This window comes from Cladophialophora immunda (assembly GCF_000835495.1).
Source record: "Cladophialophora immunda strain CBS 83496 unplaced genomic scaffold supercont1.7, whole genome shotgun sequence".
NCBI classification, from domain to species: Eukaryota; Fungi; Ascomycota; class Eurotiomycetes; order Chaetothyriales; family Herpotrichiellaceae; genus Cladophialophora; species Cladophialophora immunda.
The window spans coordinates 2,696,653-2,723,892 of NW_015622547.1; the positions used below are offsets into that span (position 1 = coordinate 2,696,653).

The 27,240-nt window shown below is 53.4% G+C and overlaps 10 protein-coding genes across 10 annotated transcripts; 6 read left to right on the top strand and 4 right to left on the bottom strand.

Moving 5' to 3' along the window:
- Window positions 1–615: 615 nt before the first annotated feature.
- PV07_11653 (uncharacterized protein) lies at window positions 616–2,181 on the top strand (the record flags this gene model as incomplete). Its single annotated transcript, XM_016399113.1, has 1 exon — window positions 616–2,181. One exon carries the CDS (start codon window positions 616–618, stop codon window positions 2,179–2,181), a length of 1,566 nt encoding a protein of 521 aa, XP_016243675.1.
- Window positions 2,182–2,629: 448 nt separating this feature from the next.
- PV07_11654 (uncharacterized protein) lies at window positions 2,630–3,499 on the top strand (the record flags this gene model as incomplete). The annotated part of the gene is made up of 1 exon (XM_016399114.1): window positions 2,630–3,499. One exon carries the CDS (start codon window positions 2,630–2,632, stop codon window positions 3,497–3,499), a length of 870 nt encoding a protein of 289 aa, XP_016243676.1.
- A 1,593-nt stretch (window positions 3,500–5,092) lies between these two features.
- Window positions 5,093–7,316, top strand: PV07_11655 (uncharacterized protein). Its single transcript, XM_016399115.1, has 2 exons — window positions 5,093–6,159; window positions 6,326–7,316. Exons 1-2 carry the CDS (start codon window positions 5,473–5,475, stop codon window positions 6,599–6,601), a joined length of 963 nt encoding a protein of 320 aa, XP_016243677.1. The 5' UTR covers window positions 5,093–5,472; the 3' UTR covers window positions 6,602–7,316.
- Window positions 7,120–10,111, bottom strand: PV07_11656 (uncharacterized protein). Its single transcript, XM_016399116.1, has 2 exons — window positions 10,070–10,111; window positions 7,120–9,962 (listed from the first exon to the last, which is right to left on the bottom strand). The coding sequence occupies exon 2, from the start codon at window positions 8,909–8,911 to the stop codon at window positions 7,544–7,546; it is 1,368 nt and encodes a 455-aa protein (XP_016243678.1). The 5' UTR covers window positions 8,912–9,962; window positions 10,070–10,111; the 3' UTR covers window positions 7,120–7,543.
- Window positions 10,112–10,221: 110 nt separating this feature from the next.
- PV07_11657 (uncharacterized protein) lies at window positions 10,222–13,344 on the top strand. Its single transcript, XM_016399117.1, has one exon. The coding sequence runs from the start codon at window positions 10,423–10,425 to the stop codon at window positions 11,893–11,895; it is 1,473 nt and encodes a 490-aa protein (XP_016243679.1). The 5' UTR covers window positions 10,222–10,422; the 3' UTR covers window positions 11,896–13,344.
- On the bottom strand, window positions 11,944–12,946 carry PV07_11658 (uncharacterized protein; the record flags this gene model as incomplete). Its single annotated transcript, XM_016399118.1, has 2 exons — window positions 11,944–12,568; window positions 12,621–12,946. The coding sequence occupies 2 exons, from the start codon at window positions 12,944–12,946 to the stop codon at window positions 11,944–11,946; spliced, it is 951 nt and encodes a 316-aa protein (XP_016243680.1).
- Window positions 13,345–13,346: 2 nt separating the features above from the next.
- Window positions 13,347–15,823, bottom strand: PV07_11659 (uncharacterized protein). The gene is made up of 3 exons (XM_016399119.1): window positions 14,822–15,823; window positions 14,734–14,768; window positions 13,347–14,677 (listed from the first exon to the last, which is right to left on the bottom strand). The coding sequence occupies exons 1-3, from the start codon at window positions 15,389–15,391 to the stop codon at window positions 13,774–13,776; spliced, it is 1,509 nt and encodes a 502-aa protein (XP_016243681.1). The 5' UTR covers window positions 15,392–15,823; the 3' UTR covers window positions 13,347–13,773.
- Window positions 15,824–16,047: 224 nt separating this feature from the next.
- On the bottom strand, window positions 16,048–18,375 carry PV07_11660 (uncharacterized protein). Its single transcript, XM_016399120.1, has 4 exons — window positions 17,149–18,375; window positions 16,999–17,095; window positions 16,549–16,948; window positions 16,048–16,487 (listed from the first exon to the last, which is right to left on the bottom strand). Exons 1-4 carry the CDS (start codon window positions 18,151–18,153, stop codon window positions 16,331–16,333), a joined length of 1,659 nt encoding a protein of 552 aa, XP_016243682.1. The 5' UTR covers window positions 18,154–18,375; the 3' UTR covers window positions 16,048–16,330.
- Window positions 18,376–22,915: 4,540 nt separating this feature from the next.
- PV07_11661 (uncharacterized protein) lies at window positions 22,916–23,226 on the top strand (the record flags this gene model as incomplete). The annotated part of the gene is made up of 2 exons (XM_016399121.1): window positions 22,916–22,958; window positions 23,024–23,226. 2 exons carry the CDS (start codon window positions 22,916–22,918, stop codon window positions 23,224–23,226), a joined length of 246 nt encoding a protein of 81 aa, XP_016243683.1.
- Window positions 23,227–23,979: 753 nt separating this feature from the next.
- On the top strand, window positions 23,980–27,140 carry PV07_11662 (uncharacterized protein). Its single transcript, XM_016399122.1, has 2 exons — window positions 23,980–25,542; window positions 25,593–27,140. Exons 1-2 carry the CDS (start codon window positions 24,486–24,488, stop codon window positions 26,774–26,776), a joined length of 2,241 nt encoding a protein of 746 aa, XP_016243684.1. The 5' UTR covers window positions 23,980–24,485; the 3' UTR covers window positions 26,777–27,140.
- The last annotated feature ends 100 nt before the right edge of the window (window positions 27,141–27,240 follow it).

Below are 27,240 nucleotides of genomic sequence, written 5' to 3' on the forward strand. Positions count from 1 at the left end.
CGAGCAATGATTGAAAGTCGACCACGGTGCGTACGCAAAGGTGGGACGGCGCCGAAGAGGTCGTGACTGGTGGTGATGCCATGATGTCATGATGTCATACTGCAACTTTAGCTCCCCCGGTTCGGCCATAATCGGCTCGGTCTACCTGCCTCGCAGTCCACGTCCTCATCGCTGACGGCACCAGACGGCTCTTGTCGGTTAGCTAAGCAACACTACTGCACGCTGCACCTTTTGCACCAGCCTTATCGGCTCCCCTCGCACGTGTGGAGTTAGGTAATGTAGCCTTGTCCTGACCCGCAGTAAACATCTCAGGGCCGCAAACTCAAGAAATCAATCCCTCGTCACCTCACCTGCCATCGATCTCTCACCTTGGATCGGCCAGTCCCGAGAAGAACCCCTGCCCTCCCCCCTACATGTGTCCTCCTGACATTGTGCTCCTACATCTGCAAACCCCCAATCTGCCAGGATCCGGCCGTGTCTCCACCTCTTTCTCAATGTTGCAGTCGCATCCCGGCCATAAGGGTTAGCCGGTGCTGCTTCAACGACTGGACTTCAATCCGACGGTCAATTTTGCGGCTCGACCCTGCCTTATTAACTGCCACCGAAATACCCACGATGCCCTCATTTCAAGATACAACCGGCCACGACGCCTCTCCTCCCTTCTCCAAGAACGCCGTCCTGGAAAGGACCCAGTCGCAATGGCTATTCACCGCCGAAGAACTCCTTCTCACCCCAAGTATCCTTGATGGAATGGCTGTCACTCAAGAGTTGGCCAACAGACAGAAAGGTGTCAATTTCATAACCCAGGTCGGGATCATGTTGAAGTTGCCTCAGTTGACCCTCGCTACGGCTTCTGTCTATTTGCATCGTTTCTTCATGCGCCACGCTATGGTTCAAAACAACAGGCCCGGCTTCCACCACTACTCAGTCGCAGCGACTGCCATATTCTTGGCCACGAAGGTGGAGGAGAATTATCGGAAGATGAAGGAGCTGGTGGTCGCATGCTGTCGGGTCGCCCAAAAACAGCCGAATCTGGTGGTGGACGAACAGAGCAAAGAGTATTGGAAATGGCGAGACACCATTCTGCATAATGAGGACCTGTTACTAGAAGCCTTGTGCTTTGACCTGCAACTTGAGCAGCCCTACCGACTTCTCCTCGACTATCTCCGGTATTATGATGTCCAAGCGAACAAACAACTGCGAAACACATCGTGGGCGTTCTTGAATGATTCCCTTGTTACCACCATGTGCCTCCAATTGACGCCTTCGGCAATTGCGGGTAGCGCCTTGTACATGGGGGTCAAGAATGCAGGCATCAGCCTTCCCGACGATGAAAAAGGCCGGCCGTGGTGGGAGCAATTGGGCATCGATCTCCACGATATCCAAAGAGGTTGCAATCTTATGGCAGATGTCTACGAGAACCCGACCCTACCGCGTCAAGGTCAAAAAGACGCATATACCAAAGACGACGACCTGGCATTGTTCGATCGGACCCGCCAACCCGCTACGCCGCAGCCTGACCTGTCGCCCATCGACAGTGCAAAGAGCGGGAGTCAAGGTGCCAAACGTGACAGAGACGTCACTGACGATCCAAACTCTGGTGAGTGGGGATCAGGCATGCCATCACAGCGACCCATCGGCGAGGAGCAGTCAGCACCTTCACCCAAGAGACTTCGTCGAGATTCACGAGATGATAATATCAACCTTCCTCAAAGGATGACGAACCGTCCCCCTGCGACAACGTCGGACGATCGTCCTTCCAACGATTCAAGAGCCGCCGGCGACGATGTGCAGAGGAGAATTGACGAGATCGTAAATGCGTCGTCGGGCAGAGCACCGCAATCTAATCAGCACCGCAGGCCCTCGGTCCAAAACTCACACCAAAGCAATTCTCGGAGACATTCGTCCGGAGGCTCAAACTGGAACGGTCCACTTTCGTCTTATAGCAATGGTCATGCAGAACAAGCTCCATCACAACACCGACCGGAAAGTCGAGACAATGGCATGTATACTGAACCCGAGAGCGGCGACCACGGGAGAATGCCATCTCGGGTGCCTCTGGTTTACCCTGCAGATGAGCGACCACCGCAGCCACCGCAACCAGAACCACCTCTGAACGGTATCAATGATCTAGACGATGCCGAAAAGGTCGACTACGGCAGCGAAGAAGGCGAGCTGTAGAACTCGCCGAGATGCACGGGTAGGGCGGGCACGATGATTGCTATTGGAGTGATGTTTTGCTCTCAATATAGGTAATATCTGCCCGTTCAGGTATCTGGGCCCTCTTGATTAGAATTCAAGTACCGGTTTTGCCACTTCCGATTACTTTTTGATCCCAGCAGGGCATAATAATTGGCTTGGAAGATCAATGCGGGGACGAAGTTTGGTGAAGATTCATGGGGTAAGCGGCGAACCCTCGGCTCAGCCATGACGTGACTCCAATGGATTTCTAATATACGACATTGCGTGCTCGGCTCACCGCGCATATATAACCCGTCAGACATTGTTTCTCTCCTTGGTCGTCTGCATCCGACGCAGTTTATGATAGCTTCGCTTTCGTCCTGGTTCCCGCCTCCGTTCTCGACAGTGAAACGCTTCCTACCTCAAACGTCTGCAAATCCTGACGAGCATGTCTGCGACAACGACTCAGACCTCCGTGTCCACCACCCTCTCTGGGGCTCAAGATTCTTCATATGTCCCGAGAGGCCCGGTGCACACAAAGTTGAACTTTTTCAGAGACCCTGAGGATGGTTCAAAGCCATACAACTATGTTGAGAAACAGCCTGAAGGCGAACCACAACGGAACTTCGGAGAGACCGTGATTGACGTCCAGATGAATGACATCCGCGGCCGAGAAACCGAATTCTATCTTGACAAAGACGCTTTTCAAGCTATCAAAGGCGTCCCATCAGAAGAGACGGAATTCGTCGACGATGAACATATCAAGAAAGTCTATTATCCCGAGGTAGAAAAACTGCTGCTGGAGAACGTTCCGGGTGCACATAAAGTCACCATTTTTGACCACACCATCCGTCGGTCGAACCCTGAGGCTCCTCGTGCCCCTGTCACCAGAGTGCACGTTGATCAGACGCCGCGGTCAACCGAGTGGCGCGTGAAGCTACACAATCCCGAAGAAGCAGATGAGCTTTTGAAGGGCCGATACCGAATCATCAACGTTTGGCGACCCATCAACGGCACCGTTCAGGCGCATCCTCTTGGTTTTGCCTCTGCCGATACTGTCGATGACAACGACCTTGTACCTGTTGAGCACAGATACCCTCATCGGACGGGTGAGACGGCTGCAGTGAGGTATAACAAAAACCAGACATTTTATTACTGGTCTGGTATGGACAATGATGAGAGGCTGTTCTTGAAGTGCTATGACAGCAAGGAAGGCGTCGGCCAAAGAGTTCCTCACACGGCTTTCGTGGATCCTAGGACGCCCGTGGGAGCCAAGGGCCGGGAGAGCATTGAGGTCCGTGCATTGGTTTACGGTTAGTTGACCTTGATAGGCGGCACTATGACTCTCGGAGCATTTAGCATTTATACACCTTGGTCAATGTATATTAGATGTTGACATGAATACATGAAATTGAAAATCTTCACTAAACTTGGCCGCAACTCGATTATCGCTTTATATTTTTTTTGATCTCTCATAAAATATGGGTATTTTTTTCATCTGGAACTCAGCGGGGGATGGAGTGCAAGCGCAAGGCGAGCAACTTGCTCCAGGATGGGTTGAGCTAGTATTACCTCGTAGTGTTCGCTTGAAATGCGCGTGGTGGGCGAATTTCAGACGTCTCGAGCAGCGAATGTCCTTTGTTTTTACGATCGGCCATGAAGTTCTTGTTCAAGCAAAACTCCTTCGCTTCTTCCTGGCTCCCTAGAGACATAAGTCTTTCCCCAGCAACATGTGTACTCGGTACTCGGTACATTGTCTGCACCCTGGGAGTGGAGAAGCCTCTTCAGCCTCGCCCTAGTATGAGCCAAGCCTTGCCATGCGAATACGAGCAGCCTCGCGAGAATTGGTGCGCACTGATTGGCCAGCTCGACCTCGCCCTGCAAACCGACGACTTCTCTCCACCTACCTCATCGTTTGAATATCCCTGGTGCCTGGAGTTTCTCCTTTCCGCGCTTGCCCATTTGTTTGGCCCCATCTACCCCATCTGTATTTCCTGCCACTCCGCTGCGGCTGTGTGTCTTGCGGCTGGGCTCCAGCGTCCCTGGAAATGGAAGGTCTCAGCAGCGGCTCGATCCACCAGCAGGGTGGCCGTAAGAATACGAGAGTTACTGCATCTGGAAAGCCTGTCGCGACAGCGAACCTCGTACAGAGCGACGATCAGGCCAGGCGATCTTGGGTCATTTTAGGGCGTCCCTGAACCCGAGTACGCTTTCCCTTGGCTTGTCAAACTTTGGGTAACCATCTTCCTACGGGGGACGAAGAAACGGTAGGCCGAGAGGCGAGGCCTTGGTCAGACACAGCGCCTCCTTCAAACCAGCCACGGACGTGCATGGTGATCTCCTGCCATATCTCCTACCCCATTACCTCAGGAATAATTGATTCGCCCCAGATACGAACCATACCATCTTGGACTGGAATGGGGGGAAGATATGTTTCTGCCTGGTCGCCGCGCGCCGCAAACTGAGCCTCCTGGTCTGGCTGTTCTTGCACCCTGGTTGCCGCCCGCAAGGACGCCCACAAGGCAGCACCATTTCCTTGAACTCTCTCTCAACGTCTGAAACCCCCGAAAAGGACTTTCGTGTCCACCCTCCCCTCCCCAATTTTCTCGATAATCCGACATCCCGAATTCGAAAGTTGCCTCATTCGTTATACGCTGCAGTGTCGATATTTCCAAGAGTGGGATAGATAATCTACCGCCAAGCGAGGCGAAGACCCAGCAAACGTCGACGTATCGAGACTGTTGTCGTGTCTCCAAAGCTATGCGACGACAAAAGCGAAGATGTCTCCTCCTCCAATCAAGTGTCCTGGCGTGCCTGGGAAATCTTGGAGCCCCTAGCCGATAAACGCTGTCCGCCGTCGCTGATTCGATGGCGATCCGAATACGTGGGTTGCGTGCACCCTATCTTACAACTTTTTTCAGTGCAGAAAAGTGTCGCGAGCGAAGATTTTCTTTATACCCAGGCATATGAAGACCATGCGGGTCACTCCACTCTTCTCATTTCTTGTCCGCTTCCCTTGTCACGAAGTATTCTGGTGCTATTTGTTTTCCTGGGCTTCATGTGAAAGGATGAATGGGACGAAGATGGCGTGTATATATAGATGCCTCATTCCCTCTTCTCTTGATGCTCGAGGTCCTTCTTTTCTCCAATCCGGTTGACTCGTAATCATTGTTCTCCTTACGCTTTCATATATACCGAGAACTTGGACGACGATCCCAAGATAACATCTCCAAAGCAAGGAAACCATCAAAAAGGCCTCTCTGTTTCTCCCAGAAGGTTGTCTAACACAAGATGTCGAACGACAACAACAACGACAACTCGGACCTGAACCTGTACTTCTACTCCCCTTCGACCGCGGCGGCCGTCATCTTCTCGGTGCTATACTTCCTCCTGACCCTGTGGCACGGGTACACCAACTTCATCGCGACCCGGCGCGCGACGTACAAGCACAAGTACACGATCCCGCTGTTCGTGGCCTGCGTCATCTCCACGGCAGGGTGGTCCATCCGGATCGCGTCGATCCACAACCTGGCCTCGATCCCGCTGTACGCCGTGAGCGCGTCGTACATTGTCATCTCGCCCATCTTCGTCTGCGCCACGCTGTACCTGCTGCTCACGCGCCTGATCCGGACGACCCTGCCGGCTGCGGACCACAACGACAATAACAACCAGCAGGTCTTCTTCCGCATCCCACCCCGCTGGCTGGGCCGCATCTTCATCACCTCGGACATCTTCAGCTTCCTCACCCAGTGTTCTGGCTCCGGCATCGCCAGCTCGGGCAACTGGGAGGGGGACCTGAAGACCGTGGGCACGAACGTGCTGCTCGTCGGCCTCAGCCTGCAGCTCGCAACGTTTAGTGTCTTTCTCGTCGTGCTGGGCAAATATGTCAAGAGGGTGAGCCGGGACAAGGACGCAGGGTTGAATCCTCGCGTGAGGAAGGTTGTGTGGGCGGTCTGGATCGCGGGATTCTGGGTGCAGGTGAGTATATATATACCCATTCCCAGATATGTCCCCTCACTTGCATTTCCCCCTTCCCTTCTATATTATTTTCTCTCCTTCTCTCTCTCTTGTTTTTGTGTTTTGTTCTCCCTTTCCAGTAACGGTGACAACACAAGTTCCCTAACACTTGCCCCAAACGCAATAGGTCCGTTCCGTCTACCGCGTCGTCGAGTTCGGTATGGGCATCGACGGATACCCCTTCACCCACGAGTGGTGCCTGTACGTCCTCGAGGCGGTGCCCATGTTCATCGCCCTCACGGTCCTGGCGCTCTACCACCCGGTCAAGTTCATGCAGCAGAAGCCGCGGGCAGAGTACGCCCTACAAGAAAGCACGGGCGACGCGAGAAGCCGACGACGACCGGGCGATATCCACCTCTCCTTGAACAAGAACAAAGGCGGCGTCGTGGACAATGCAGTGTAAAGGTGCGGCTTGTGTCGAAAGAGATGGGTGGTGATGAAGGGGGAAATAGATTGTCGTCAAGCAGTGGTATGCAACAATTTGCTCATGTTCGATCGATCGAACTACGCGTTTGCGAGGGCAGGAAGTCAGGGACACCCACAATCCAGGAGCATGCTGCAGTCGATAATACAGGGAATGGCACACCCGGCGAAGAGGTGGAAAACTTTATTTCGAGGTGTTGGTCGTGGGAAATACATGGTTCCAATTGCCGCCGGCTGGGTAATCATTCGATGCGATCAGCGAAGAATCATGGGACGGTCGCTGGCGTTGCAAGGACGACTTTGGGGGGGGCAAAGGCGTTGAGAAATAGGAGGGATAACTGAGGATCGAAAATGGACTTGGGATTGCAGGAGGACGGCCTTACAACTTCGTGGCGCTTAAACCAGCTCCGTCGCACAGATCTTTCTTTCAATGACTGGCTTTGGACGTATCGGTTCGCAGGGTGTGAACCACTCGGTCACGCTCACTGGTTCGAGAATGTTGACATATTGCTTGGGGATTCACGTATACCATGGGTGAGTGCGATCTGGGAGAAGAGGATATCAATTTCTCGCCCTGGAAAGACTACCTTCAGTCACCTATAGGTGTGGTATTTGAGCCTGAATCGACGCTCAATCTGCTGGTGTTGAATTACCCATCTGGACAAAACCTCCCCATGCAACATACAATACTTGTAAGAGAAATCACTTGGGGGAAGGCATTTCCCTAACCCTCCAAAAAGCCTTCCTGGAAGATCCAGAAATCGACCGTAAGTGGATGCTTCGAGCTTCAACCGGCATCTCTCTAGCGAATGAATACTGACCTGCACTTTTATATGATGGCATTGTCATTCTGTCTTTCTCCCACCCTTCGGGTATGCTCGTCTCCATGATGACTGATATCATCCTGTTCTCATGAACCACATCAAGTAGGTGTCAGAATCGTCGACTGGGGGGTGATATCCCGCGTTGTAAGATGAAGCTGCAGGACAGGTGGCAGTTGGAGCACATCACCATTGATTTCCGCAAGAACAGTGGCAATCACGTTCTTTGGCCAATCAAGGTGCGCTTCCCATTCTGAATCCTCGAGTCTCTGGAAAATTCCTTGAGCCCACTCGACTGTGCCCTGCAGGACGCGCACGCGGCTTACATCTGCACGGTGTGGCCACTCATGCGCCGCGAGAGGAACCATCAACAACTGCACGCCCACGAAGTAAGCAAGAAGGAGCTGAGCGACAAGATTGTTTGGGTCCAGGAAGGTCTTGAATGAGTCATGGCATAGTTCATACCATACGCCATACACGCCGATGAATTGTATATAGCCTGATGCTGGCGAGGCTTGGAGCGAGGTGATTACATCGACGAGTGCCGCGTGGAAATCGATTTCTGTGCCACCAGTCAAAAACGGCCGAATGCTCTCGAGGGCCGTATACGCATCTTGCAGCAATCGAGGGTCAACGGGTGGCAGATTCTGCAGACGAGGCGCCATGTATTTGAAGTGCCAGTCTGGTTGCAGGTTGAACGCCGTAGGGGAGTGCTCTTCTTTGATTTTCTCCGTTGTAAGGGCGCAGCCTCGCACCATGGTGATGAAATCAGACAGGCCGTCACTCATATATGAAGCTTGAAAGGTAAGGGCGTAGCAAGAAGCGAGCATGGCGTCCGCCTCTCCGTAGGAACGCGCGGTCTGGCTGAGTGCTTGGTTGAGGCCCGCAATAGCCTGGCCGCGATGAATCAGAGACTCTCTTCGGTAGTCCACGCCTGTGAGGCGGCTGAGGTGGGAGGCTCCGAGCGAAAGCAACGCGTGCATCAGGTATTCGTGCTGTTCAGCAAATTGAGGGATATCGTTGATCCAGACATGATCATTGTCGACTGGTAGGTGTGGATAGGCGATGGTGAGAAAGTGATGGAAGAATCGCATGTCCAGGATTGAAAATGTGGCAGCTGGGAAGGATGGGGAAGTACTGGGATTCCGCCTTATCAGCGGCAGATTGCTCGACTTGCGCACTGCTGGCTCCGTTGGATAGACGCAACTAAGTCCTTTCATCAAACAACTCCCACACGCAGGCTTCGTCTCTGAGCATTTGATCTTTCTTTGTTTACAGCTAAAGCAACCGCCGCGGGACTTTTTGTGCGATCGTCGCGTGAGATTGGGAGCCAGCGTCCGGGTCTTTGGTTGGGTGCTGCGTCGCGAACCATTACTTCCCGGAGTGGTTGGTTCTGACGAGAAATCCCATGAAGCTATCGACGTGATATCCGCCGAAAGGTCGCTGGAGACACTGTGGTCCAAAGTCATGATCGTGTATGTGGTTAGCAAACAGTTTCAGGACATCTGGGTTGCTGGAGTGGTTTTGGGCATGAGAGCTATCAAAAAATCAGGTCATTTCTTCGACAACGGATTATTGAGAAGTCGGTAACGAGCGCCAGAATGGAGCCACGAGACAGGTTCGGGTATAGTCGGCCAAGCAACGAGGCAGACACAGGCATACTCGAGGTACTAACTAGGGTGTGCTTTGTTTTGGTGTGAAGTGACTGCAGACAACATGAACAAATGGTCGAATGGTTGATTCTAAGGCCCGGTACTCTGCAGGGGATCAGCATGCAACGAAACGTTTCAGCCTGGAGCCAAAGATGTCCAAGCCATAGGAAACACGAGAATGTGACGCAAAGGCGTCTGACGAACCCAATGGGAAAATTCCCAAGCCATTCGCAGCGTTCTAGAGCACGCCCTTCCCGCCCTCCAACACACGTCGATTGGGGGGCTGTGACTGTACCGTAGTGGAGGGTAAAGTACCCGCAATAATAGTATGAGGGAAAAAGAAAGTAGCCGACGTGCGCTTGGGTGCTGTTGGCCCTGGTTCCCGGGGGGGAGGACAAAGTAAAGAGCGTTATCCATTTTTGCAATAGGAGGTGAACCCGGGGTATCGGCAGCCAAAAATAGCGAACCTCTTGTTTGTTCGGTCGTATTGACAGCCCTACCAAAATGAGCCTAATGCCATCGACAATCATCCATGATCTGGGACGAAGCCAGGCAGAAGCGGAAGGCATAGGAGAAGGGTCCACCCGCGGCACGAATATTTCCAGGGAGGATGGCTTGTGGATGACTCTTTCGAGGACATGATCGGCGCAGGACGTCTCGAGAATTTTGTGTAAGGAGGGTCGACGGGAGGGTCACGAGGGAGCAGCTGAGTGATCGATTGAGAGATTTCGGCACAATATCTCGCCGTTTCTTCCCGCAAGTTGTCTTGGGAGTACCACCGTCAAGACGGATGGGTTTCTTGGTGATCACAATGGAATTTGGGAGGGAGGGAGGAACTGTTGCTGGACAGTAGCCGAGGTCGAGGACCCTACAAGTGGTTAGTTGACGTTGTACAGTCAGCGATCGCCCAGAGCCTTGGTGAGTAGAATCCTGTGTCTCCTTCGGCGGGTGATTTCGATGTGAAGGAGGATTTACATAGCTGCTGTGGTGACAGAGGACGAGAGGTGAATATAAAACAAATCTAGACAGGATGGAAGAGAAAAGAAGATCCAAATGCTCGTGCAAAGGAAGCTGTTGCCTTGTCGTCTATGACGTCGTCGACCGCTCAGTGCCTGCGCCGGCCAAAACTGGTCGCCGCCTTTCGCTTGTCGCCGAAACTGCGCTTCTCGTGGTGGGTGCGTAAGCCCTCAGATTTGTTGCAATGCACTTCTTTCATTGAGCTTTGTTTTCCGTCGGGTCCTGTCTGCCATTTGGCTGTTCTTCCTTCGCTCCTCCGAGACGCGGTATTGCAATAGACCTCACTAGACAGTCTTGCTTTTGATGCTGTGATGGATCTCTCTCCGCGAGCCCTTGTCAGGCTCCTCCTGCCGCGACTGCCACTATTGCTTAAGACGATCGTCCTCAACGCGCTTTCCTTGTCGCCTAATTCATCAAAGCAAGATTTGACAACAGAGGTGGTTGTGGTTGTTCTGCGATCTATCATGAGGGTCAGAAAGCCCATGGGATATCTGCAACACATCTCTAAGAAGGACCCTGGAATCAAGGGACCGATTTGCATCGCCAAAGTGACCATTCCACCACCTCTTGACGAGACCGGCCCGCGAGAAGCTATTGTGGCGGCTATAAAAGAGCTTGGAGACGGTAGCGAAACATACACTCTTCCCGACGTCGTGGGCGTGGAAGCCGAGTGGACTGGCTTCAGAAAAGGCGTGCCTGCTCATGAATCTAGACCAGACGTATCCGAAGACGACCATTATAGAATTCTGATGGCAAGCGTTTCGGCCAACACCACGATTCTGTATTTCCATGGCGGTGCCTACTTCTTGATGGACCCGGCTTCGCATAGAGATCCTGTTTCCCGTCTCGCACGACTGACTGGAGGTCGCTGCTATTCTGTCAGATACCGTCTAGCCCCTCAAAATCCTTTCCCTGCTCAGTTGCTCGATGGATTGGTGGCTTATTTGTCGCTCCTGGCGCCTCCCAAGGGCCTGCCCCACGACCCTGTACCTGCGAAACATATCGTATTTGCCGGGGACTCTGCTGGCGGGAATCTTGCTGTGGCATTATTGCAGCTCCTCTTGACACTGCAGAGAATGGGTGTGACCAGCATCAAATTCCATGGTGTCGATGTCCCCATTGAGCTTCCAGCGGGCATTTGCCCCAACAGTGCGTGGGCCGACATATCTCGGTCCATGCCCTCTATAAACCACAATGCTCACCTGGATTATCTGGATCCACCTACTCCAGAAGGCGTGTCGAAATCAGATCCTCTTCCGGATGATCTATGGCCGGCAAGCCCTCCTCGAGCAAACATCTTCTGTAACGCATCAGTGATGGCACACCCTCTCGTGTCACCTCTAGCTGCTGGCCCGGAACTCTGGAAGGGGATGCCTCCAGCATGGCTGTGCCTGGGTAACGAAGGACTGGAGGACGAGATCACGATTCTCGCTCGCAGAATGCATCAGGGTGGTGGAGTGGTGGATTTCGTGGGCTACGAGGGGATGCCGCATTGTTTTGCCATGGTGTTCCCCAAAACTCCGAAAAGCAGGGACTGCTTTGAACGTCAGACAAATTTCTGCTCGGCTGTCGTCGACGGCACTGGCCCTACTTCGAGCAGATTTGTTTGGGTAAAGGCCTTTTCCAAACCATCAAGCACCGAGGAGCTGGACCCAGATCAGCTGAGCAAACTTAGTGACCAAGAGGTGACGGACGCGATAAATACAATGCAGAACCATGCAAGGAAGAGGGAGGCACAAGCTTTGATGAAGTGGCACGAACAGCAAACTAGGGCCAAGCTATGAAGACATTGCAGGGTTCATATCCCTCTCTTTCCCAATTTCGGAGCCAGTCTACAACTTGGCCTTGTTTGATGGGTGTACGCGAGGTCTTGAACCAGTGTCGACCTCGTTGAACCACGGATACAAGGGCGGGCCGTCTTTCTCGAGAGTTGCAGAGAACTCTGGCTGTCTCTTCTCCATGAAGCTTTGTACACCTTCCTTGCAATCGGGGTTGGCAAACATGTGGTAGAGGACGGCGCTATCGAGAAGATGAGTTTCCTCAGCTGATGGTTTTCCTCTCCACATCAACTCTCTATTCATGAATCCAGCCAACACACTTGTCTTCTCTGCAATGGTGGTAGCGAGTTCAAGTGCTCGCCTCAAGACACCGGCTTGATCCTCAATGACCTCCTGGAAAAGATTTCCAAAATGCTTCGAATCGCCTCTGTATACGTCGCCTGTCGTGAGCAGGTACAGGGCGTTCGAGTAGCCAATCAGCCTTGGCAGGAAGAAGGACGAGTTTGACTCCATGGTGATTCCCCGTCTGGCGAAGACAAAGCCATATTTTGACGAGGCGTGGGCGATTCTGATGGCAGCCGACAAGCTCAAGGTCATACCCAGACCAACAGCGGATCCGTTCATCGCGACAATGGTTGGTTTCCGGCATCGATAGATGCACAGATTGAGGCGACCACCGCTGTAGTGCTGGGTCAGCAAACGACACAGCGCTCCAACTACGATAAACGTACCTGTCGCGATGATCCACCAGTCTCTCCCTCTCTCCTCCACTGGGGAATCCGATTTCGAGATCCGCGCCCGCACAGAACATCTTGCCGGCTCCGGTGATGACGATGCATTTGACTCGTTCGTCGAGGTCGAACATGGGGTAGACCAGTTCGAAATCGCGCATCATCTGGACTGTGAAGGCATTGCCTTGCTTTGGACGGTTCAACGTCACCACTACCACCGGGGTAGCTTCCGGTGTATTCTCAGGGTAATGGGACACCTTGATATCCTTGACAGGGAGGGATTCGTAGGACGTGGGGATTTTGACCGTGACTGGATCCGGCAACATGGTGGAAGTTGTGGAATAGATACAGGGGGACAGCAGCAATGATGACCACCTACTGGCTGACAGCCTTATTAGACGTACGGTACGGATTTCCACCGATAGCAGCACCTTGAATATAGAAGAGAGATGCACTTGCCGGAGAGAGGATCTGGGGGTTCAAAGAGCTGTTATGCCCATTGAATCTTTTGCACACGTGGATAAGCCTGGGGAGCCTCGGTTTGAACTGCATTTGATTTGTGAACATGCAACCGTGGGCTTTGGCTTTGCCATTGGGGGTTTGATTGGTTCATATTAGTCCCTGGACATCTGCGGAACCACCAGAAGTACCTGCATACCTAGGTATGCAGGTAGGTACACAGTTGTAAGTAATCGATACCGAGAGCGAGGACGAGGCGGTTCCGACTCGCTGGCATGAACCTAGGTAGCGAGATATCTACATCGGAGCCCTTGCATCTATACCCCCGGTGTGATAGCATCGAGGTTCAACCTGAATGAACCCTGGATCAGTGTCAGGCAAAGCTGGATGTTAAGATACCTGGGCATGCACTATATACTCTACGGATATTACATGTGTGTCTATGGGTAACTGTATGTGTTGTGTGTATCAGAGCCAGCGGCCCAGTCCGCAGAAGCTAATCAACGACAAAATTTAGAACGCCCACTTCATCCATCTCATTAGGGTGTGTTTGATTGATCCAGAAAACACTAATCTTTTGATGTAGCCAAGGATCTCCAAAATCCAGTCACCGTATGTGTGTGATACATCGAAATGTCGATTCCGTTCCTTTAGGCGAGTAATCCGACTGTTGTCCCGACTGACGAAATGACCCTCACGCAACCCGCACAGGCCGCTCAAAACGGAGAAGACACATGACGGCGCAGGCCAGGGCGGCGGCCACGGCGATGACGTCGTAGGGCAAGCCGAGCCAGGGGCCGCCGCCGCGGTCGAGGCCGGCGTTGAACAGGGCGGCGGTGACGGGGTAGGCGAGCATGACGCTGAGGGTCTCGGCGATGGCGAGCACGGAGAAGACGCGGCCCTTGTCGTCGGCGTCGATCAGGGCGGCGGCCAGCGCGCGCAGCGTCGCGGGGAAGCCCGTCGACAGGGTCTCGACCAGGAGGCCGACGGCCAGGACGGCCGGGTGCGGCGCCAGGCCGATGACGGCGAAGGCGACGGCCAGCACGGCCAGCGAGGCCCGCGACAGCACCACGTTCTTCTGCACCGGGCTGAACGCGTACCGCGCGTCCAGCCGCGCCGAGACGCCCGGCAGCAGCGTGAACAGCACCAGCCCCGCCGCCACGGCTTGCAGCGAGTAGACCAGTGTCGCGTCCGCCAGCGTCCAGCCGTACCGGTCCGACACGTACCGCTGGAGCAGGTCGCTCAGCGCGTAGCAGATCAGCCGGAACGGGTACGTCAGCGCGACGAAGATGAGGCGCCAGTCGCTCCAGATCTTGACCAGGCGGGACAGGTCGAGTTGTCGCCATGTGCTGCGCCCTCGGGCATCTGTGGCGGTGGGGTCCTGGTCACCATGCGCTTCGGCCTGTTCGTTCCGTGCGGTGACTTGCAGGTGCACCGTTTCTGGGACGGTTGCGACGAGGATCACCGTGATGACTAGGAGCGCGAGTCCAAGGTAAATGGCGAGCCACGGATCACGCCGCATGAGGGTCGCGGCGAGGACGGGCCCGATGACCTTGCTGAAGTATCCGCACGCGGTGGAGCGGAAGAATGTCTCTACCCTGCATCAGAGTCAGCTGCAAGATCCAGTCGACAACCCTCAAACTCGACCACATACACTCGGTCACCCGGGCTGACATCGGTCAAGACACACTGTGGGATCATCAGCTGGGTGCCATGCAGGAGAAGGTGCGAGGCGGCCTTACCACAAAAACCAATTCTGTCACGACAACCCCGCCGCTCACGAGGTTGAGACCAGCCCCCAGCCAGATAGCCCGAAGAGGAATCTGGCCCTCAAACCAGGTGACAAACGTCGTCCACACCTGTGTCAGGCAAAGGACAGTGATGTTGAGGATCAGCAGGTGTCGTCGACCGATGGCGTCGGTGAGGATTCCCATGGGGATGCTCATCAGAAGCCCCGGAGCTGCGGCAAAGAATTCGTACCATCCCTTCAGTGTGGACACCTGCGTCTGCACAGGGCCAATCTTGCAGTACGACTCTGGGATCTCGCTGGACGGTGGCAAGGAATCGACTGGGTGCCGGCGGTACCATTGCGAGCAGTAGATGGACTCGTAGATCTGGGTCTGGGCGGGAGCCAGGATCTGGAATGCGAGGTTGAGGCAGAACACGACGATGTAGATCTTCAGGAGAAGCCTGGAATGGTTCTTTCGTTCGCCGTCGTCGCCGACATTGGATGCAGTGCCCAGTAATGGCGCGGAATCTGCAAGACCTTCTTCGCGGCTGTTCTCAAATTGAACGGCGTCAGGCGACATCATGGTGCTCAGCGACGCAATAACACCACATGCATCCGCGTCAATGGAGTGTCGTCCAGGAGAGAAGCGGACTCGGTCTAATAAGGAAGAAATCGAGGATGCCTGATGGCTGCGGTGAGGGGCCAGAGGTGTTATTTCTCGACCTGAAGAAATGCTGCAGCCTGGTATGTATGGGTCGAGTGGTGGTGCAATCAATCAATCACTCAACCTCCATGCTGATCTATGCACGAGTAGGAGACTTTGACGCCATCTAGACCGACATTCGCATCCGCCATCGAATAACAGAGTGGTGTTCCATTGGGGAGCCATCGACACCAGGGAGGAACAGATAACGCGGATTGAACCTCAATGGGCAGGTCAGACACACCCATCTAGGGAGGGGAGCTGAGCACTCGCCATGACGGAATAATCAGCCCCGTCCGTCTGTTTCAGGTGGATAATCTCTCCTAGCTGTCTTGGGTCAAGTTATTCGTTCCTTGGGCTCTCTGGTGGCTCTGGTAGCACTGGAGAAATAGCTGGTGATATGGAAACGAGCCTTAGTACTGGCCTCTGTCCATTAAAAATTATAATACCCGCCAAAGGGTAATTGTGTAAGCCGAACAACTACCAACTTGTAGGTATGAAAGGGGCAAAAGGTGTTGGTGGTTATTAATGATGTGCCTGCATCTTCGGCCCGGATCAAGCTTTTTAAATAGCTACTCCGTATAGGTAATATGCACCGTGTGGTTGCTCCCCTGGGCTCAACCGGATATTGGCCGAAACAATCAAGACACTGGCATAATATGATACGCATGTCTATTCGTACGCTTCGTTGTCAGACCAGCCAAAGTCAAGGGCCAGCCCGCCATTTAGGCCTCCACCGATCAACTCCTCTGCTAAAGTGTTGTATATCGTAAGAAGGGCCTGAAAGTATCCCACATCTGTATTCCAAACTGACAAAATCTAGAACCTGCTCCATTTACTCTTCGCTCTTATCCGCTTTCCAAAAACAAAGAACACAAACGGTACGGGTATCAAGGCAACGGCAAAGAACCCAAAAATGCTCGTCCCCCAAGGAACCCCAATGTTGTGGTACATGGGAGACACGATAAGCGGAAACCTGCCATCACGTCAGCACCGGTCGAATACTGAGGGGGAATAATAAAAGGGCTGACACGTACGCTGCAGCAAAGCATGATCGCAAAAATGTGTTGGCTGCCACCGCACTGGCAGCGTACTTCTGAAATGTGTCGACGAGGTAGTTCAGTGCCGCTTGGAAGATGGTGAAGAACCCCAGCCCCGTCATATACAACCCGATGACAGGGGCGATCCACGGAAACTTCGGGTCGGATGTCCACCCAGTGATGAAGAGGCCTGACGAGAAAAGAAAAGATCCAAACATCATCGGAGGCAGACGCAACTCGGGGGCCACTTTGCCTCCCGACTTGCGGTTATATACCAGTTGGTTGAAAACGTTGATGATGGCGCCAGTGATGGCTCCCAGCAGAATCGCCAGGAATGGAAGTTCAGAGGGAAGTAGTTTCCAACGGCGGTGTTCGCCAAAGATGATCGGAATCGCACCTATACGAGATCAGTCTTGAGTCCAACCGCTGAAGGAGAAGAATGCTCACCAAGTTGCATATACAAGATACCATAACAAAAGCTCGCATAGAGAGCCACAAGTGCACAGATCGGGGTCATCAACAACTGGAAAGGTCGAACCAAAAACTGCAGTCGGTCAGCACACTGCATGCTCCGAGAAGAGATAAAGCCTTGCTCACCTTGTTTGCTAACTCTGTGACAGACACGTCCCACTCCTCGAATTTCGCATGAAGTGCCCAATTCCCGCTTTGATGTCGCAGGCGCCGCGCCTTGTATATCAGAAGTCGTGGAGGATATGACTCGTCCAGGAAGATGACATCGAAGACCAAGACGAAGAGCTGGATGATTCCCGTGAGGTACTCGGTCCATCTCCATCTGAGACTCGGCTGAACTACAAGGGCGGCGCCAACGATAGGTCCAAATACTGGGCCAATGACCACTGCCATTGCATAGGAAGCGATTGCAATACCCCTCTGGGACGCTGGGAACAAGTCACTGAGAACGCCGCCAGTGTTAGTGACAGGCGCCGAAGAGAAGAAGCCGGCAAAGAATCTCGTGATCATGATGGTCTGGATGTCTTTGGCTGCACCAGTCCCGAACGAGAAACAGGCGGCAACGAACATGGGTGGGAGGACAGCATTCTTTCTGCCATAGACCTCCGACAGTGGTGCCCAAAGCAGCGGACCAATACCGAACCCAATCAAAAAAAGCGTCGTCCCCAGCGTCGAGACCTCGGTCCCAACGTGGAAATCATGCGAGACCTGCTCCGTCCCTGGACTGTAGCTACTGCTCGCCCAGGTGGCGGACATTGTGGTAAACCCGTACAGGGCAGTGGTGATTACTTTCTTCTTCATGGTCCAGTTGACGGGCCTGTAGGGGTCATCCGCGCCATCGAAATCAACCAGATCTTCGACCGTCGTCTGGCGGTGCTCGAGCGGATGGGTGAAAGTGCCTATGGGCGGCCGGGACCTGATCCGCGACAAGAGGGTCTCTCTCCGAGTGACTGTCCTGGTGAGGCTCGCGGACCGGCCTGTCGCAATGGACGCAGGCCCGCGGCCGTCCTGGGACTTTTCCTCGTCGTGGTCCAGATCGCCATAATCCGAGTTTGTGGTTTCGCGGGATAGGTCCGAGGTCGAGGTCTCTGTCGGCGACCTGACATGGTCACGCACGTGTATATCGGCCATGGTTAGTCTGTGTTATGTGCCATGGCGGCCGTGTTGGAGCTGGGTGTTGGGAGTTGGGTGATTTTATGGCGACGGCAGTGGACAGGCCATGCCGATATCGCCGACGTCATTCTGAGACGAGGAATCACCAGAAGCGAATCCCAGCAGAAAAAGAGGCCGTGTTTGCCGATCGTGACTGGGACGGGGCTTGTCCAGCTCAGGTACAAGTACCGAGTACAAGCAACATGGTGTGCACGAAGAGGCTGGGTCGGCTGTTTGGGGAGTGGTGGGCTGGCCATTCCTGACCAAGCATCTCGCATCTCTGGGCGTCTCGTGGTTGGCATGGAATCTCGCCGGCGTTAAAAGACCCTTACAACCGCCTCCCCTCCCTGCGCCTGCGCCATTTATTCAGCTTTGCCTTTTTGCTTTTTTTCTCTGGAGACTTTCCCTTCTTCTTTCTCCCCGTCCAAAACAATCCTCTCTTTCCGGTTAAATCATTCTTCATCGTCCACCCATCTTTGCCCCCGATCTTCGGCGCCGGAAATCTCGCATATCGTCAACGACGCGTAAACACTACAAGTACATCCCCGGGTCTCGGTCCTCTTATGAGCGAGGGATCGCTTGAAACCTTGACTCGGTGATTGGCATTTCGCACACCATTCATTCCCCGCGTCTTGACCACAAGAGGCACTTCAGCAGCGTCGACTAACCAGCTAGACGATCAACAAGTCTCCGCATCCTCGTACTCGTACAGCTAACTGTCCGCTATCCCCAAGTCTCCGACGCATGGTCCTTTGCCAGTCTCCCTACCCTACTTGTATGCAGCAGGTGTTTTTGGAGAAGTGGAGGGATCGCAAGGCGTAAGAGACAGGAGAGGGTGGTTGGTGAAACGACACAGGTACCACTTGCGGGCACATTGTGGACTCCGGCCGATTGCGGCTTGTGCTGCGAATAGCGGACTATCAACTTCTGCTCTCATTCAACAGCTGATGACGGTGATTGGAGGCTTTGTGTCTAGATGTTTGTCGGGCCTTCTTGACTGCCACCCGCCTCGTCTTGAAACGCTTCCCGTTGTACCAACTCTAGCCACCGTGGCTTCACAGTGAACATACTTGGTAAAGTACGTACAGAGCACTCAAAGATTAGCCCGAAAGAAAATGCCGGGTATCTCGAGAACAGTATACAAGTACCGTCTTCTAGCATCCTCCATCGGTCGCCGTCCAAGCCATGGTGTGATGTTCGTGCGTGGGTGTGTGGTTGGGGATTGTCACGTTATTCGCCCTCGAGACCTCGACTCTCCAATAAGGCCTGATAGTATTCGACACTTGACGACTACGGTAGACAAACCCGTCGGTGCAACACAAATAAGCCTCCACTGATCTTCATGATAGTATGTCCTTGGCAGTGTGACCAATGAGTAAACCAGGCATGGGATTTGTGCGATTTCGAAGCTACCACCCCCTTTTAGGTCCAGCCTCACCACCACTCCAAGCTTCAAAAGGACAAGCTTTTGGTCCTCACCTTCAGGCAACCCCGTCCTTCACCTGAAGCGGAGACTGGGGCCTTTGATTATGTACTCGCACCCGCCAAAATCTCACGACAAGACCAAAGGTTTCTCCGTTGAAGTTTCGGTCTTTCGGCCTAAGCTGTGCAGCGAGCATCTTCAGCCTCGCCGCTTCGATCCAAGGGCCGAGACTGCGAAACACGGCCCCCCTTTCTCCCAATTTAATACAAACCACTTGTCTTCGCTCATATAACGTGGAGAAGGCACTCGCAGGGTTACGCTTTGGCGCAAACGCGCCCACTGCCACAAATGGCGATAACGCGACGCTTAACCACCCCCGCGTGCCCATAATTGGGCCTTGCACCGATATGCCTCTTCGTATACCTTCAGACTCCGCTGGGAGCCAGGCCGGCAGTCTAGGAATGGAGTGGCCTTCGTATTTTTTTTGCTTGCCGTAGTCCTTCCTTCCACTAACGTTCTGACACGCCCTCTGCGTCCAATGAAGCCTCTTCTATGTACCACAGGCAGGGGTTACTCCCATTGGTCGTCTTTGGATACGGGCGAGTTATTGATTTGAAGAGTTAGCTAAGGATGCCCGGTCCTACTATCACCGCAGAGCATCTCACTGATATGCTGACGTTTTGACCGGCCAAATCCCATCCACACACGAGAGCCAAGTTGTCGTCCGCGAGCCTTCGACCGACGGACGACCTAGAGCCTTTCTGAACACATCAACGGGCGAGGGCCTGAGGAGAAGGATAAATAGGGCCAATCTGTCAGCTGCTGCAATGCCATGTCTCGCAATCAATTTCTAGAGCGCAACCTCGCACAAGGACAAGGATACCCTGCCATCCAAGCTCTGTAACACGGCATGGCCTCGTCTAAAGAGATCTTCTCCGTCGGAGGCATAGAGGTCGCACAAAAGAAGATCTCGTCCATCGATGACCCGCATGCGCATTACAACGGCCTGAATCCGTCGTCGACCACGTTGCCCCAGGGCTACAAGAAGGATCCTTCTCGTCGAGGCTTTGACGTCGCGACGATTTGGGATCGCGACATTGAGGTGCCCATGCGAGATGGGACAGTCCTCCGCGCTGATGTCTTCCGGCCCTCGGACGTCAGTGAGAAGGTCCCCGCCTTGATAGCTTGGAGTCCTTATGGGAAGTCTGGGACAGGTAAGCGTTAGCCCTGTGTTGTGGTCTGGGAGACAGTCACTCACCTCCTTGGGCGCTTCCACACAGGCTTTCTAGGGCTAGACCTGGTTCCAGGCCGAGTGGGAATCCCAAAGAGCATGCTCTCCGGACTTGAGTCTTTCGAGGCGCCAGATCCTGCCGAGTGGACTGCGCACGGATACGCTGTAGTCAATATCGACGCGAGGGGTATCTTCAAATCTGGAGGGAATCAGAGGTCTGTATTTGGTGTGTCCTTCCAAACGCTTTACATGCTGATAGCTCCAGGTGGAACGGAACTGCTGAGGGCAGGGATGGCTACGACGCCGTCGAATTCATAGCAGGCTTGCCTTGGTGCAATGGCCATGTAGCCTTGATCGGCGTCTCTTGGCTGGCCATGGCTCAGTGGTACATTGCGGCAGAGAGACCGCCTCACCTGAGCTGCATTCTGCCCTTGGAAGGCTTGAGCGACATGTATCGCGAATCCCTCTGTCGCGGCGGAGTTCCGTATCTGCCATTCTGGCACTTTCTGAGAGACCATGGGCTATATGGTGAGTGAGACGAGCGCCCTATCAGAAACAAAAGAACCCTGCTAAAGTTGTTCGTACCTCCAGGCGAAAATCTGCAGGAGGATCCAATCTCAATGTTGGCCAAGTATCCGCTCATGAACGCATACTGGGAGGATAAGCGGGCGAAGATAGAACTGATCAACGTCCCTGCGTACATCCTCACCAGCATGTCAACTGGCCTGCACACCGTTGGCTCGATCAGGGGGTTTGAAGACATACCACATGGCAAGAAATGGTCAGCTCTCCCAAGTTGTTGTTCGTTACGAGGACCAAGACTGACGCAGTGCCTGGCTTAGGCTTCGCTTGCATCCGACGCAGGAATGGCACGACTTGTACCAGAAAGAGACCATTGACGACTTGAAGAAGTTCCTCGATTTCTATACCAAAGGTATCAAGAATAATTGGGAGGAGACTCCAAAAGCCCGAATCTCCGTTATCCGCTATAATCAGGTCAGTGAAAGGTCCTCATAAGTGAAGAAACATGACTGAGATCCCTCGTACTAGTCACCTATCGCAAACATCCCTTTCCCGACCTGGCCAATCCCTCAGACTCAGTACAAGACACTATGGCTTTCGGGTGAACAATCCCTGAAAGAAGTGTCCGGGACTGCTGCATCGGGCAAAGCCTCGTATCAATCAGACATCCCGGCTCAACAGGCTGACAACGATCCCGAGTTCGCTGAGTTCGTCTACCCTTTCACTGAAAAATCCACCCTCATCGGGCCGTCAAGGGCAGTCATATACATGTCATGTGCCGACCACGATGACATGGACGTTTTCGTGATCATCCGCAAAGCCGATCGAGAAGGAAAGGTCCTGCAAAACATCAATATACCACTGAATGCGCTTGGCTTAACATCCGAGGATGAGGTTGAAGATATCAACAGCCTGAAATACATTGGGCCTTCTGGCATATTGAGGGCAAGTCATCGTGCTCTCGACCCGAAACTATCCAAACCTCATTGGCCTGCCCATGATCACACCCGAGAGGAGAAGATTCCACCGGGTCACATTGTGAGGTTGGAAATCGGAATCTGGCCTGCAGCGATTCAATTTGAGGCCGGTGAAAAGCTGGTCTTTAGAGTTGCTGGCCATCAGATGACTCTGGCTGAGTTCACTCCACTACGTGGGCGGTTCCATACAGGAAATAAGGGGAAGCATACTGTGCACTTTGGCGGTCAGTATGACAGTCACATCGTGGTTCCTTTCGTTCCCATATGAGGAGTATGGCTCTGGTCGCGAATGCTTGACAGTGGTCGGAAGTGTCCAGTGCGAAACTTGGTCTGGGCAGAAGAACCCAAAGAGAGTTGAGGTTGTACGTACCTAGGTATGTAGTCTGTAAAACGTTGGAGAGGAGGACAACGCTCGCCAACTCTTAACAAGCAGCTCGGTGGTACTATAAGAGTCTTGGCGCTCGCTTAGTTCGACGTCACCGCGCCCGAACGTCGTCCTCATCATATCCCGCCCATGCATACCATCAACCACTTTTTCCACAAAACATAAAACCTGACCATGGACTGCCATTGAGTAAACAAGACAAAATGAATCTGGAGCTCAGGAAGCAAGTGATCAGTATATACAAAGGTACGAGAACCGTCAGATCCATACCGATCCTCGGAGCAGGGTACCTAAACTGAGGTCACCTGCAGAGCTGCTGGAAATGGGCAAACACTATCCGCTGGGCTACGACTATTTTCGACCTAGGCTGCACAAGGCATTCATGTCCAAAGCTCATCTGACAGACGAGGAGCAGATACGTCAAGGTATCAAGCGAGCAGAATTTGTGAAGAAGGAGATTGAGGCGCTCTACTTTCTGAAAAAATACCGTTCGATGAAGCAACGATATTCCTAGTTGAATCCATGTCAAAGGGTGTCCCTGAGAGTCATTCAGCAGAGGCTCGCGGACGATCTACAGAAATCGAACAGTCGCTGGAGCGGACAGGCTCCTCAGGGAGAGACTGACGCAACTAGAATTGGCTCTAGCTCGACAAAGCCAAGCGAGAGCTCGCTGAAAAGGTCGTCATTGTCCTGAAACTGCCACCTCAAGTCCGAGCAACTATTTGAGGCACATCCCATGCCTCACCGATGCCTTCAAACTTACGGCGTCGTCCTGACTTGGATAGCTTCACGATATCGGTGCTCTCATACCGCAACAAAATCGAGTTTGGGTCCACAAGACTGGTCGTAGGTCGAGTTTATCAAGTGCGATGGGCGCGTCTTGTAGAGGTCTGCAAACACTGTGACGAGTTGTGCCGGCTCGCGGCATTTATTTGGGAGGTGGTGTCGACGGGAGGCGAGTACTTGGACTTCTGCGGAGGAGAGGGCACGGTCAGATGCGGCGTTCACGGATGTCTCGTGGTTTGAGCGATTCTGTACTTGTATAGAAGCTTGTCTGATCGCCGAAAGCGATGGACCAAGGACGATGGATGGATGGGAACAGTCATAAGACACACATTGTGAACAATAATACAGCACAAACTCGTTCGCCTCCTTGGAATCACAGGGACAAACACTGAAACAATGCCAAGCCTTTGGGAGGAGCGCAGGGGGCGGCTCTTTAGCCACCTGCACCCAGAACCACCCAGTCAGGTGCAAAGCAGCAGAGGCGAGTCGTCGTGCTCTAACAAGTCCTATCCCACCCACCCTGACGGCCCTCTCCTGCGCAAATCAAACACCTTTTGACACTCGCTCATCCACCATCTTCATTGATATCTGTGCCGTATATCAGCTCAATATCCCATCAGTCAACCACACACAGTACCCTCGCCGTGCCCGCGTGACAACAATCCACGGCATTTTCACCCGCAGCTGTACGATCTGTCCTCAAGCTTTCCCTTTGCTCAACCTTTATCCTCTCCCAAATCACCGCATCCTCGTTTTCCCCATCGAACGCTCCGGTGCCGGTTACCCTGAAACCTCCGAGCTGCGACAGTCTGTCAGTTGACGTTGAGTTCCTCGCCGGATCTCATGTTGAAGAAACGAAGACTCTGCTTGCCCTCCGCTCAACCTTCCATAACGCTCCGAGTCGTCCCAGCCCCTCCGCCTCCCTCTCGTTGCGCTTCGGCTTCACAAGCAGAAAACTACACAAGTCCTACCGCTCTGCCGTGTTAGATGGCAGATGGTGCATTCCGGTTCCATCAGCCTGGAGCCGGGCAGTATTACCCCACCCAACACACTTCGCATCGGAATCAGAATCGAGCCACCTCGCCTTCTGGCGCACGGAGACCTTTCACCAACGACACTCCTTCTCCATCGAGATCGCCTGTGGGCCATTCTGTCGCGCACAACTTCAACATGTACTCCCAGAATGGATATCAGACACAGCACAGTCTCATGAATGGAGCGCAAACCCATCAGCGTTACGCGAACCTTCACCTGCCCAAATACCAGCCACCCCATCATGGCCATCACAATGTCACTCAACACCACGGTCAGCACCATCATGCCGGGCAATTAGGGCACCAGCACAATCTTTCTGCTGGTTTTCAATCTGGAACCCCTCATTTACCCACCTACGCCCATGAACATCTCGCAAACGGAAACGGCAATGGACTGCCGCACGACGATGTGGACGAGCCGGACAATGATTATTGGAGGGAACAAAAGCAGTTTTGGGAAGAAAGCAAAGATCTCAACGGCCCAAACCAGCGAGCGCGCACTGTGGCGCATCACTCCAAGGGTGTCAACTACGTCCCGTTAGGGGCGGCTGCGGAAGACCTTCAGACGGATACCGCTCGGACAACCACGTCAAATGGACAGTCTGCCAACAGGCAAACCTGGGATGAGTTGGATCTGGGTGGCCAGGGTCTTTGTGCGCTTTCGCCTGTGCTATTCAATCCGTCCTACCATTTCTTGAAACGCCTCGACCTTGTATATAATCAACTAGAAGCCCTGCCACCCGAGATTGGACAATTAAAGAACCTCGAGCACCTGGATGTCTCTTTTAATCAACTCACCGAATTGCCAGAAGAGATTGGCATGCTTACGAACCTCAAGCAACTCCTCCTGTTCAATAACCACATTCAAACCCTGTGTTACGAACTCGGCTTTTTGTACAAACTGGAGGTGCTCGGCATCTATGGAAATCCACTGGAGCAAGGGCAGCGCGACAAAATCACGGAGGGCGGCACAAGGAAACTGATTGAATATCTCCGTGAAAGCATGCCAGGTCTGTTCCGCATGTTTGCTTTTGGCGATTTGCAACTAATTTTGTGTCAGAACCTCCACCTCCCCGAGAACGAGAATGGCACCAAATCGAGGAAATCGATGAGAATGACACTTCCCAGGACACAATCAAGGCACTGAACTACAATATTCTGTGCGACCGCTACGCAACGCAGCAGCAGTATGGCTACGTTCCGGAGCGCGTCCTCACTTGGGGCTTCCGCAAGACTCTGATCCTGGAAGAGATCCGCGAAATGAACGCCGACATTGTCTGCCTCCAGGAATTGGACCGGTGCAGCTACGACGATTATTTTCGCGGTGAACTTTCCATATCGGGATACAAGGGATACTATGCTCAGAAGAGCCGTGCTGAGACGCTGGGTGACGCTGCTAAATTTGTCGATGGGTGTGGCACCTTCTGGAAAGACAAGAAATATGTGGTGCTGGATACTCAACATCTTGTCCTCGGAAGAAAGGCGGTGGAGCGACCTGGCGCCAAGGCGTCAGCGGACATGCTCAACCGGGTCTGGCAGAGAGACGACATTGCGACAGTTGTGTTCTTGGAGAACCGTGTCACGGGTTCCCGCGTGGTTGTCGTGAATGCTCACATCTACTGGGATCCCGCATACAAAGACGTGAAACTGATCCAAGCGGCTGTCCTCATGGAGGAATTGTCTAAGCTCACCGACAAGTACGCCAAGTTTCCGCCGGCAACTAACAAGCAAGCGTTCCGCTTTTCCGATTCAGAAGACGAGCCGCTACCGGACCCTGGGCCGTCATTGTCATATACCTCTGGTCCTCAGATTCCGATGATCATCTGTGGTGACTTCAACTCGGGGGCAGGATCTGCAGTCTACGATCTCTTCACCAAGAAAGGTCTCAATGCCGAGCATGCTGATCTGGATGGCCGAGATTATGGCGCCTTCTCCCGCGCAGGTATGTCACACAATTTTACGCTCAAGTCTTCTTATGCCGCAATTGATGGGGAAATGCCGTTCACGAATTACACGCCAAACTTTGTCGACGTCTTGGACTACATCTGGTACTCGAGCAACTCTTTGCGCGTGGTTGGGTTGCTCGGGGCTATCGACCCCGAGTATCTTAAGCGGGTACCTGGGTTCCCGAATTTCCACTTCCCGAGTGATCACATCGCGATTGTGGCCGAATTCAAGGTCGAGAAGCAGCGGAGTGCGCAGAAAGCTGTGGAAGCCGACTTCGGACCCTCGTCGAAGAAGTAGAGGCTCGTTCAGACACGGTCCGGCGGATTTGCGAGGATGTTTCGCTTGGGTTGAAGCTTACGTCGGCTGGGAATGGAAGGGGTCTAGACGTAATGTGAAGCAGCATTTTTCGGGAATACTGGTGGATTTCGTACACGGGAGACGTCCAGGGGGGTGGTGCGAAGGTAAATGGCACACATGGGTCGACAAAGGTATGGGAGCTGGAGTTTTGTGTGAGATATGTGTGCGGGTTTTCGGTCTCTCTGCTTTTGCATGGCATCTATGCAAACTTTTGTCTCGAGTCATTGGACATCGATGGGAATCCAAATAGTGCGCGCCGTCTTATCGCGCGATGGGGAATGACAATACAAGTTTGCATTTTCAATGCCCGTCAAGTGCGTGACTCTTGGATGTGTACCTAGCGATCGTGCCCGTATTGGGCCAGCAAGGCTGGCGAGGCTGAGTGTTTCATGACTGCCCCTGCG

Excerpts from the sequence above, each read along its gene's own strand:
- PV07_11657 (XM_016399117.1), top strand. The coding sequence starts at position 10,423 with ATGGATCTCTCTCCGCGAGCCCTTGTCAGGCTCCTCCTGCCGCGACTG.
- PV07_11662 (XM_016399122.1), top strand. The coding sequence starts at position 24,486 with ATGGCAGATGGTGCATTCCGGTTCCATCAGCCTGGAGCCGGGCAGTAT. Across the intron at positions 25,543-25,592 it reads TCTCCGTGAAAGCATGCCAG|AACCTCCACCTCCCCGAGAA; the intron begins GTCTGTTCCGCA and ends ATTTTGTGTCAG.
- PV07_11660 (XM_016399120.1), bottom strand. The coding sequence starts at position 18,153 with ATGGCCGATATACACGTGCGTGACCATGTCAGGTCGCCGACAGAGACC. Across the intron at positions 17,096-17,148 it reads TCACAGAGTTAGCAAACAAG|TTTTTGGTTCGACCTTTCCA; the intron begins GTGAGCAAGGCT and ends GACCGACTGCAG. Across the intron at positions 16,488-16,548 it reads CGATCATGCTTTGCTGCAGC|GTTTCCGCTTATCGTGTCTC; the intron begins GTACGTGTCAGC and ends ACGTGATGGCAG.
- PV07_11656 (XM_016399116.1), bottom strand. The coding sequence starts at position 8,911 with ATGACTTTGGACCACAGTGTCTCCAGCGACCTTTCGGCGGATATCACG.
- PV07_11659 (XM_016399119.1), bottom strand. The coding sequence starts at position 15,391 with ATGATGTCGCCTGACGCCGTTCAATTTGAGAACAGCCGCGAAGAAGGT. Across the intron at positions 14,769-14,821 it reads TGACAGAATTGGTTTTTGTG|TGTGTCTTGACCGATGTCAG; the intron begins GTAAGGCCGCCT and ends ATGATCCCACAG. Across the intron at positions 14,678-14,733 it reads GTCAGCCCGGGTGACCGAGT|GGTAGAGACATTCTTCCGCT; the intron begins GTATGTGGTCGA and ends ACTCTGATGCAG.
- PV07_11655 (XM_016399115.1), top strand. The coding sequence starts at position 5,473 with ATGTCGAACGACAACAACAACGACAACTCGGACCTGAACCTGTACTTC. Across the intron at positions 6,160-6,325 it reads TCGCGGGATTCTGGGTGCAG|GTCCGTTCCGTCTACCGCGT; the intron begins GTGAGTATATAT and ends CAAACGCAATAG.